The sequence below is a fragment of the Thermobia domestica genome, chromosome 3, assembly GCF_964235325.1.
Source record: "Thermobia domestica chromosome 3, izTheDome1.hap1.1, whole genome shotgun sequence".
In the NCBI taxonomy this organism is placed as follows: domain Eukaryota; kingdom Metazoa; phylum Arthropoda; class Insecta; order Zygentoma; family Lepismatidae; genus Thermobia; species Thermobia domestica.
The window spans coordinates 7,878,675-7,890,702 of NC_137456.1; the positions used below are offsets into that span (position 1 = coordinate 7,878,675).

Here is a 12,028-nt window from a genome sequence, read left to right on the forward strand (position 1 = left end):
GAAATCCTCTTCCGTATATGAGTGTTCTCCAAAGAGTTATAACAATAGGATTACAAGATCTTATTGATATGAATAAAGTGGTATGCGTTAGTATAAATCTTAATGCGTAATTTTGGAAACTACCGAGAAATAAAAATGTCTATGCCGTTAAAATGTATTTGTTGTCGATGTAATGGGTTTTTACTTTTACTCTCCTGGAGTAAATTCACTCATTATTTAAGTACCGTATATCAAAAAATATACTAGGATAATAGCAGGTTGTTTTATTATTGTTTGGTTCCTCGTAAGAGTGACACATCCAATATGAAGAGTACTCAAATTCTTCTAAGAACCTTTCAATGCAGTCACTACAGAAGTAAGGTTTAGGCATTATTACTATGGATGGTCACAAAGTTCCGGTTCCGCCGGAACCGGTTCCCTGAGAAATCAGTTCTTGGGGATCCAGTTTCAGAACCGGTTGCACACCTAGAACCGGATGCATTTAGAGCCGAAAAGCGTTTCCGACCATTCGTAATTAACAACATTTTATGTGTGCACATTGTAACAGTTTCATTAAATAGAAAAAAAAAAATGATAGTCGGTTAAAATGGTAAACAGCGCCATTGAGTTTATAACGGGAATAACGAGTACTAGAACCTGAAGGTTGTGCGCGGGTATAGAGTAGGCTCATAATTACGACAACGATCGAGAACTGGACACAGTCAAATACTCGTAAATTCAAGTGTTATAGAAATTGATCTTAGTGGAAAGTTCTTAAGATATATATGCAGTTTATAGTGACAAGGTGAAACAAAAATTATTCTTAAATTGATATAAGCTGTAACAAATATATTCTGAAAAGTTTATCAATCGATAAGTTAAAGTGCTTGGTTGCCGGAATTAGAACTAAGATTATAATGAAGACTATTTTGGCTACTTCATTCAAATAATTAATTTATCTATGTTATGGGAACGACTACCTTTACATTTACGAGTGTGTGTTACATTTTGTGAATGGCTTAATGATATTTGTCACATTGAAGTTTTGAGTGGTAAAATTATACTCAAATTATCACCTTTATAGTGGTTACGGTAAAGTTCAAGAAATTTAGTCCCATTCAAGTGTGTTTAGCAACCCAATTAATAGCCTTTAAAGTGGGTCTAGTGCTCCATAATTACTTTTTGGAATGATAACGTTAAATGCATTGTACAAGAATTAAAAATTCGCTATGGAAGTAATTTCTAGAGCCAGCAATTTTGGTAAGTGTTGAATTTCATGTTCAAAATACTTAGTCTCATGATTATTCCAGAAATTAGTCGTTTTGATGTAAAACCTAATATTTTGTTATTTTGTTCATTAAAAAAATCAGTCAATTTAAATTCCTTGATTTTCATTACTAATTTTGAAATTACATTATTTCATATTTGGAGTATAGTAACTCAGATTTAAAAGTTTATTTTCTTTTTATCATATTTAAAATCAATTATGTGTATGTACTCAAACAGTACATGTCCAATGGCGTTAATCTTTGCGGAGAAAACTTAACTCCACTCAGGCTACGTTACACAAAATCGTTGTCGTAATTATGTATAGGTGTGTGCACTGTACAAGTTGCTGTTATCTTTAGTTGTGCACACTGTATATTACTATAAAATATTTCGATCGTTCTTACCTTCTTTCTGAATTCTTATTTAATCAGCACAGTTAAAATATTGTTGATAATTCATGAGGCTAAGTTGATGTATGAAAGTCGAGATAGTACATTAACGAAAGCCATAGCCGTTCGTCGTAGACCGGTTTTAGAGTATATAGTTGCTTGGCTTTTGTGCAACTGTTGTTTATAATGGAGTCCGAGCATTCAGAATTATCTTATCCAGGTCAGTTAATATTGAATGGTTTTTCTAATGGTTCGCATGGAATTTTTGTGCAGAGGAATATGGATACTTCTAATTCACAGGTAGACGAACAGTCTCTATCGTCTTTTGGCGATATGTTTAGTCCTCTCTTACAAACAGAACGTGATGATACCAGTTGTTTACTTAGCAGCGATAGCGATACGGAGCAGGTGTTTGTTGATAGAGTGTGTGTGAACGCAGAGCCCAAGGCTGTTCACGGAAGTTCTTTAGATTGCCTTGCTGATAACAACCCATTCAGAGTCGCGTGTGAATCAGCTGTTTTGAAGGCGAAAGAAGAAGAAAACGAAAGTGTTCGTTCTTTTGCTTTTAAACCAGAAAGAATTGTGCCTGGTGATTCACGAGTAGTACATTCATTTATGCCTTTTAATACAAATTTTGATAAAGTAACTGTAGACATTGCTGTGGACAGCTTTACTAATTTCTGTAAACAAATACCTATTTGTGATGGTCAGGATGACAGTATATTATTTCAGTTTTTGTTGTCAGTTTATAAAATAGCTAAATTAAACATCTTTCCTAAAGAAAGTATTCTTATGGCAGCTATAGGGAAGGCCGTAGGTAACTTCCATAGCGAATTGTTGAATATTTTTACTTTTTCACATGATTGGTTAAAAATTGCCTCGTTCTTATTTAACAAGTTAGTGACCCCTATAGGACGTAAATTCATTCTCGATTCATTTGTGAATTGCTTGCAAAGGCCATATGAGAATGCAGTGGAATTTGTCAACAAGGTCGTGGATAGTTATACAATTTGTTATGGACATTTAAATGACAGTGCAGTAAAAGACATTTTAATGGCCGGACTAAATCCCGAAGTTGTTTATAAGGTTTTTGGTTATTCCTACCCGAACTCTCTTGCGGAATTAATAGACATGGTCAAGCAATTTGAACTCCATCAAAAGAATGTACGTATTTATTCGGCATTAGTGCAAAGTGAGACTGCTAATAGATGTTTAAAGAGTAAACCTTATAAATCTACTCTAAGGTGTTATGAGTGTAGTGGCCCTCATCCAGTTGCAAAATGTGAGATTCGTAAACAACAGATATTAAATAAGAAACTTTTATCTCAACAGCATAGTAAGCAATTTACTCAATATACTACGGAAAAGTCAGCACAGAAAAACTTTGTTAAAAATGATAAACAATCAGTGAGTAAAGGAATGGCAGTGGGTGAACAGGGCTCACCTTCTGGTGATAGTGGGCAGAGAACCTTGGTTCGTTCTCGTATTGGTGAAGATAATAAGATTATGGGAAATAAAATTGACAGACAGACATCAGTAAAAATTTGTTCAAGTGATCGTAATAATTTGGTTGCTACCTTTGTGTCTGCGTATATTTTGGGGGAAAATCTTATTGGTGGTTTGGACTCTTGTAGTACAGTATCTTTAATAAACAAGGAACGATTCCTGCAATGGAACTCGAAACAGAAATTTCCTGTGCGAATCTTAACTGATTATTTCAGTGGTGTGGGAGTGGATCAAAAGAAAATAAAACTAGACAGTGCTGTTTATATTCCATTACGCTTCCGACGTCAGGTTTATAAACTCAAGTTTTATTTGGTTTCTAACTTGCAACCTGTTTTCATTATCGGAGTTAACGAACTAAAAGCTATTAAAGCCACTATTGATTTAAATGATAATATTTTAAAATTGGATTTGGAGCATAGTGTGGTGCCTTTACGTTATAATACGTCATTGCCTTTTTCTAGTGAAATTAATCTCAATAATACGGATAATGAGGACGTTAATAAATTACCATATAGCAGTGATACACAGTATAACTCGACAAAGATGTTTCTACGAGATGTTGTAGCCAATCCGTTTAATGGAAATCCAAATTGTGACCATAGAGACTTCCATTCAAGAGCGTTTGTTGGAAGTGATGTTACTGAAGTGGGACGGCGTTCCGGGAATAGCAGTGTTGCCAGCCATTCTGCTAAGGTGTCATCATCATCTTTATTGTACCAGACCATTAATAAGGATTCAAGGAAACCTTCAGTCCACATAGATCCTCAACTTTTAGAACTGGATCCTTCATTACAACGGTATGTAGATGGTTTAGTTAAAAATTATAATGTTGTATTTAATAATGTTGTTGGTGAAGTTAAAAATTTCGAGCATACTATTTTGTTAAAAGATTATACACCTATTAAGCATAAAGCTTATCCTATGTCAAGGGTTGCTCAAAAACAACTTGATGTTATTCTAGATGAGTTATTAGCAAATAATATAATTCAGCCTAGTACTAGTGATTATTCCTCTCCTTGTTTCCTAGTGGGAAACAAGGATGGTTCCAAACGGCTTGTAATTAATTATATTGATCTCAATCGTAATTTAATCTTAAATCCTCAGTATACGCCTAGAATTGAGGATGTTCTTGCAGAACTCTCAGATGGAGTAGTGATGTCGAGGTTAGATATAAAGAAAGCATATTATACCCTTAAATTGAATACAGATTCTTACAAATATACAGCCTTTCTAACTCATAGAGGACTTTTTGAATTTCGATATATCCCATTTGGATTAGCTTCAGGATCTTTTGTGTTGAGTAAGGTGTTGACAGACATATTTTATTCAATGAAAGAACAGGGTGTCACGTGGTATTTTGACGATCTTGTGATAAAATCTCCTGATATAGAAACACATAAAAAAAACTTTAGAAGCTGTGTTAAAGAAATTAGCTGAAAATGGTTTGACTTTATCCTTGAATAAATGTTCCTTTTTTCAAAAGAAAATCTCGTTCTTAGGACATATCATAGAGGATGGAAACATTTATATGGATCCGTCTAGATTAGAGGTTATCCGTAAACTACCAGCTCCAAAAAGTAGACGTGGAATTATTTCTCTATGTTCTTTTGCACAGTACTACAGTAAGTATATACCTAATTTTTAAGAAATAATAGAACCTATTTCTCGGCTAAGGTCTCCAAAGGTTCCTTTTTGTTGGGGTAGCGAACAACAAGAGTCTTTAAATAAATTAAAAGAAATGTTTGAGAGTTATGTTGTGCTTAAATTACCAGATTTAAATAGTAAGTTTGTAGTTACCTCAGATTCATCAATGCGTTCTCTAGGAGGAACATTGTCACAGTATGATAAGGAAGGCAACCTAGTACCAATATCGTTCTTTAGTCGAAAATTGCGTAAATATGACATGAATAAGCCGATTTTTCTTTTGGAATTGTTAGCAGCTGTTGAATGCATGGAACGGTTTCGTGTTTATTTACACGCTCCTTTTGAATTACAAGTTGATCACTTGGGATTAGCATATGCTTTACGTAATTTGAGACGCATTAAGCGGTATGGGAGTTTATTGTACAGGTTATTTGAATTTAATTTTACAGTAAAATCTGTTCCATCAAATTTGAATGTTCCTGCTGATTTTCTGTCACGTTTGCATAATACGAATGATTTTGAAGAATTTATTGAAGATCCTTCTTTGGATGAAGAGGTGATAAATTTATTTTTAGTTAACATTTGGAATATGCCTTATGCTCAATTATCTATAGCGGAACATCAGAAAATAGATCCTGAATTAAAGAGTATTATTGAAAGATTAAATAATAAAGAAGATATTCCCGGGTATAAAATAGTAAAAGGGATTTTATGTAAGAAAACTCGAGCAATCCATAATCCTTATAAAATTTGTCTCCCTAAGAGTCTATCAAAAAATATTATAGAATTCTATCATTCATATATTTTGCCGGGATCGCATTTAGGGGCTTCTCGGACTATAGCTAAAATTGCAGCCCGTTATTCATGGGATGGGATGATTTCCGAAATTAAAGATTACGTAACCTCTTGCGTGCAATGTCAGAAAAGTAAAAGTAATAATGAAAAGGTTATGGGGCAATTAAGTTCAACGTGTGAAACATTTGTAAATAGTAATTGGGCGTGTGATGTAATAGGACCAATGGTGAATTCAAGTTCTGGGCGCTATTGTTTGATAGTGGTGGATTCTTTTTCTAAATTTATGTATCTGGAACCGTTTCGGACCTTATCTAGCCAGGTACTTATAAATAAATTATATAAATTAATGTGCAGACACGGATTTCCCCACGCTTTAAGTCATGATAACCATAGTGTATTTGTCTCAGCTAGATTTCAGGATTTTCTATTTAGTAACGGGATCAGAGATATTCGAATCTCCCCTTACCACAGTGCTAGCAATTTAAGTGAAAGATATATAAGATCGGTGAAAGACAGTTTGAAATCATATTTTGCTACAAAGCAACAGTTGTGGGATAAAGGGATACATGAGATTGAATTCTCATTAAATTCTGCAATTCATACGGAACTTAAACATAGTCCAATGGATATAGTGTATACTTACAACGTGTGTGATCCATTAGATATACGTTGGAATATTGATTGTACAGATATTAGAAAGAGGAATCCTGACATTTGGAAAAACACTTTACATAACATGGAGTTAGCTTGGCAGCGTAGAAAGAGACTTTATGATAAGAATAGAGTTGGAACCTCTTATAGCGTTGGGGATAAGATTCTTATTAAGTCACAATTTCAGTCCTCGCTAGCTGATAAAGTTACAAAAAGCTTATGCTATAGGTGGCTGGGACCATACGTCATAGTCAAGTTCTTAAATTCAAATTGTGTTCAGGTCAAAGCAGTCGAAGATGATAATGATATTAGGAAAGTGCACGTTTCTATGACAAAAAGGTTTAGGGAGCCAAGGTTAAATTATGGCATTTTGATCGGATAGAAGTTTATAGTATAACAGTTTTGTCTTTCACTTGTGATGGAGCATAGTGAATTTCCATTAATCATTGTATATTTCATTTTTGGTTTGGTTACTCATGGTATGATAGTGTATAGTATGTTTGTTGTTTTAAGTTGTTCTAATATGATTTTATAATTCCAGGCCTGGAACATACTTTTGTAAAAGGGGTGTTGATCCCTTCCAGAAAGAGCTATTGTAAGTCTACTGGTTAGACATCGCTCAAGTCAAATGGTTTTTATTGTGGAAGAATCTGATTGAAAGGAATGGCATGAATTGGAAGATTGGATGTTCTTTTCACATTATCATTTACTGTGGTAATTCATATTGTTCCATTACGATTGTATCCATGATTATTTGAATTTGTAAAGCAGAGAAGTAAGTGTTTAGAATTTGCTATTTTGTTATGTACATTATATTACTATAATATTTGGTTAGTGAGTTATATTTAAATTATTTGTATGTTCGATATTAATTTAATCATTATTTTTTTTAAATTTCTATTAGATGTTTGTTTATGAATGTATTTAGTACTTGGAACTTTGACTGTAGACTATTTTCGACATTTAGACGTAGGACTTGTAGTTGGTATTTAATTGATTTATTGGGCTTTATTTTTGGTTATTATTATTTTGTAGTCGGTGTTTGGGTATAGATAATTATATTATTAAATTTTGTTTTCGACATTGGACTTGAAAATATACATTCATAATTAGGAAAAAAAAATATGAATATTTTTTTTTTGCTATACTGGTGAGTGTGTGTAACAGTTTCATTAAATAGAAAAAAAAATGATAGTCGGTTAAAATGGTAAACAGCGCCATTGAGTTTATAACGGGAATAACGAGTACTAGAACCTGAAGGTTGTGCGCGGGTATAGAGTAGGCTCATAATTACGACAACGATCGAGAACTGGACACAGTCAAATACTCGTAAATTCAAGTGTTATAGAAATTGATCTTAGTGGAAAGTTCTTAAGATATATATGCAGTTTATAGTGACAAGGTGAAACAAAAATTATTCTTAAATTGATATAAGCTGTAACAAATATATTCTGAAAAGTTTATCAATCGATAAGTTAAAGTGCTTGGTTGCCGGAATTAGAACTAAGATTATAATGAAGACTATTTTGGCTACTTCATTCAAATAATTAATTTATCTATGTTATGGGAACGACTACCTTTACATTTACGAGTGTGTGTTACATTTTGTGAATGGCTTAATGATATTTGTCACATTGAAGTTTTGAGTGGTAAAATTATACTCAAATTATCACCTTTATAGTGGTTACGGTAAAGTTCAAGAAATTTAGTCCCATTCAAGTGTGTTTAGCAACCCAATTAATAGCCTTTAAAGTGGGTCTAGTGCTCCATAATTACTTTTTGGAATGATAACGTTAAATGCATTGTACAAGAATTAAAAATTCGCTATGGAAGTAATTTCTAGAGCCAGCAATTTTGGTAAGTGTTGAATTTCATGTTCAAAATACTTAGTCTCATGATTATTCCAGAAATTAGTCGTTTTGATGTAAAACCTAATATTTTGTTATTTTGTTCATTAAAAAAATCAGTCAATTTAAATTCCTTGATTTTCATTACTAATTTTGAAATTACATTATTTCATATTTGGAGTATAGTAACTCAGATTTAAAAGTTTATTTTCTTTTTATCATATTTAAAATCAATTATGTGTATGTACTCAAACAGTACATGTCCAATGGCGTTAATCTTTGCGGAGAAAACTTAACTCCACTCAGGCTACGTTACAACATGCCAGTTTTTTCACATCTAACATGACATCATGCATATTAATTACTAATATTTGAAGTACTATTGCAATGCATAATCACCTATTATCCGTTCACCAGTGACATTACACCAGTGTTTTCTATTTTATTTCAGCATTGTTCTCATTCGACTAATGACATTTTAAAATTTCTTTTGAATAGTGTCACTCAACGTGTGTGAAGTGATGTGGAAGAACATAGCAAAGCAACCAGGAGAAGGTGAATTTTGTGTCAGAAAGTTTTTACATTTTTTAGATATACATATTTGTGAATAGGTACGTTCATGTATTTGGTCTAGGAATTAATTCGTGCGGGATGACAAGAGATGGCGCAACGAACGGAGCGTCCCACAGTTCCGTGTTTCCACACATGTGTTGCAAACCCCTGTCATCGCGTATCGTTCGTAGTATAGGGCAGTGGATTAAAGCGTCAACAACACCAGTTTGTAGTTAAGTGAACATGGCGCAATTTGTGCCTGATAAAGTGTTTTTGCGGGGTGTCCTGCTGCATTACTTTAACATACAGAAAAGTGCGACTGAAAGTCATCGTATTTTGGTGGAAGTGTATGGTGACCACGCTCTAGCTGAGCGAACGTGTCAGAAGTGGTTTGCACGGTTTAGAAGTGGTGATTTCGGCTTGGCAGACCAAGAGCGAGCTGGACAGCCAAAAAAAATTCAAGACGAAGAATTGACAGCATTGCTCGAGCAGGATTCCTGTCAAACGCAGGAACAACTTGCAGCAGCATTAGGCGTTGATCAAACAACAGTCTCCAAACGCTTGAAAGCCATGGGAATGATTCAAAAGATGTCACATTGGGTTCCACATGAATTGAAAGACAGAGACGTTGAAAGACGAAAAACCATTTGCGAATTGCTGCTTCAACGACAGAGCAGAAAGGGGTTTCTGCATCGAATTATTACGGGTGATGAGAAGTGGATCGATCCATTACGAGAACCCTAAACGAAAAAAGGCCTTGGTGAAACCAGGTGAACCAGGTCCATCACAACCAAAACGAGATATTCACTGTGCAAAGGTTATGCTGTGCAAATGGTGGGATATGAAAGGTGTGGTGTACTATGAGCTGCTGCAACCGGGTGAAACTATGAATGGAGAACGTTATCGACGACAATTAATGCGTTTAAAGCAAGCTCTGGCCAGAACACGACCAGAATGGGAGAACAGACATGATAAACTTATTGTTCAACATGATAACGCTCGCCCACATGTCGCAAAACCGGTCAAAACCTATTTAGAAAATGTCGGATGGGAAGTTTTACCCCACCCACCGTATTCACCAGACGTTGCTCCTTCGGACTACTACTTGTTCGATTGCATGAACAACGATTTGATTGGACAGCGGTTTACTTCTTCAGAAGATATCGAAACATGGGTCTCTGACTGGATCGCTTCCAAGGATGAGGACTTCTTTCGCCACGGAATCCGTACATTGCCTGACAGATGGGCGAAAGTGGTGGCTAGCGATGGACAATATTTTTCTTAAGGTATTTATGTATTTTGTGTTTGTACTACAGCTTCAATGTGTGCGTACCAACCGCACGAATTAATTCCTAGACCAAATATGAAAAATATTTGTTGGGTGCACATCTGGAAGTTTAGTCCAGAGTGAAAACAAAAATGGCTAGTTTTTTTCTGTAGCTGTAATTTTGCCTTTGCATTGCAATCTACTTAGAATTTGCAGCGAATTGAAATTGTGTGTAGATATATTATTGTGGAAACTTTTCATCGGAAATACATAAATACACATAGTAAAGGTAAAAGTGACTTGAGTAGTGAAAGCTGGAATGAATCTGAGCTCTTTATGTTCAGTAGTGATTTTGTATTACATAATTTGTTTTAGAACTCGCTTGGAAAAAATAAAATCAGTTTAGCTTAGACACAAAAAATCCTGTTCAATTACATTCACAAGTTCCTCCTTACGAGATAATATCGTACATACTGTATTCCAGAATCGGTTCCGGAACCGGATCTCAGGGACCGGTTCCAGACCTTTATGCGAAAACCCGGTTCTGGAACCGGAACTTCTAGAACCGGATGCGTTCAGAGCCGAAAATCGGTGCCAGGAAGTCTTACTACCTTCGGACTAGTGATGAGCGCAAGAGTCTTGGTCTTGCAGTTTTAGCAAGAGGCTTGCATGCAAGACCAAACCCAGGAATCGCGATGCAAGACCAAGACCAAGACCAAGACCGTACCTGCAAGACGAAGACTTTTGTGCAAGTATTGCACAAGTACCGGCTCAGTAGAAGAGCATTCACTTCTGGTGCATGTGGTCCCTGATTCGATCCCAGCTTGGACCATGCGAGTTTTTTTGGTGAACAACCATCGTGTGCTTGGGTTTTCTCGGGTTTTCCTGTTCTCTCCTACTTTCTTCATTCCACCATTTCATTCATTTCTTATCATCACCGTCTCCCTTAACCTCGGTACATAAACGTAGGACATTAAACTATATATTTCATTTCAATTCAAAATGAACTAGTGATGTTCTTCCAAAACTAAAGAGAAATGTATTATTGAACATCAGTAATTCCGTACACTATAGGTGCCGACTACATGGGTATGGACTTGACTCCGAGACACAAAATCGATTGGAAATTTTTAATATGCGCTCATAAAATTAATATCTAAATAACATTTCCATGACATTAACAAAAACTTAGTGCATGTGCTCGCAAGTTTCTTTTCATGGGCGGATTCTTATACGTTGAATAATTGTTTATCAATACAACTTTTAACCTCCTTAGACATACGGCACATCGAGGATTGAGCGATATAACATTATACAACAATTAATAATCCATATTCACAAGTGAGAGTGATTTTATACAGTTACTTCAAATAACTTTGAGTTCGATCCCATTATTTTTTATTTCAAATAGGTCAAAAGTATTTATATAAATTGAGTTTACACAAAAGACACAGACAGTTGAGTCGTTTTTAGTTTTAAATTGTTCTAAAATATTAACACGTGTGATTATAATCATTATTATTTTATTTTTCTCATTTCAGGACAATATTGCTAAATATATCATCATCATCATGATAGCTATTCTCCTATTATTGACAGATCACTTGCTGCAACTGGGAAGCTTCGAAGTACGATGGTCCTCAGCTAGTCTCTTCGTCTTGACGTAGCAATTTTCCTTCCTTGACGTAGTTTTAATACCTTCCTTCAACTACAGTCCCCTTCGTCCCCCCTCTCTTTCCTTCCACCATATGGATATAGTCGGCACGTCCATCATAATACAGTTCCTCCTGAGCGAATATCCCAACCAGTTCCACTTCCTCATTTTAATTATATCTAAAGTTCTTATTTTCTCTCTTGCTGCTGCTATTTCTAACACCTTCTTCTGTTTTCTACATGCCCACGTTTTGAAAGTCTCCACTTTTTCATCGCTTTTGCTGAATATCCATATGTCTGTCCTATAAAGTACATTTTGGAATCAGTAATACAAAACCTCAATATTTAATTGAAAGTTTGTTCAATACTAAGATTAGCTAATCGTGGTTAAAAAGAATAAAACATGACGCCTTTACAATGTAAAAATAATTTTGCAATTCATGATATCTCAGTAATCTGTGGCGTCTTGATTTTCT

General features: G+C 34.9%; 1 protein-coding gene across 1 annotated transcript; it reads left to right on the top strand.

The window, feature by feature from the left end:
• The first annotated feature begins 552 nt into the window (after positions 1-552).
• LOC145682391 (uncharacterized) lies at positions 553-8,209 on the top strand. The gene is made up of 2 exons (XM_081753992.1): positions 553-3,940; positions 6,775-8,209. Exons 1-2 carry the CDS (start codon positions 1,824-1,826, stop codon positions 6,830-6,832), a joined length of 2,175 nt encoding a protein of 724 aa, XP_081610118.1. The 5' UTR covers positions 553-1,823; the 3' UTR covers positions 6,833-8,209.
• The last annotated feature ends 3,819 nt before the right edge of the window (positions 8,210-12,028 follow it).

What these genes read in the sequence shown, in the direction of transcription:
- LOC145682391 (XM_081753992.1), top strand. Translation starts at nt 1,824, where the DNA reads ATGGAGTCCGAGCATTCAGAATTATCTTATCCAGGTCAGTTAATATTG. An exon ending in CTGGATCCTTCATTACAACG is followed by an intron (nt 3,941 to 6,774) that starts GTATGTAGATGG and finishes TTATAATTCCAG; the next exon opens with GCCTGGAACATACTTTTGTA.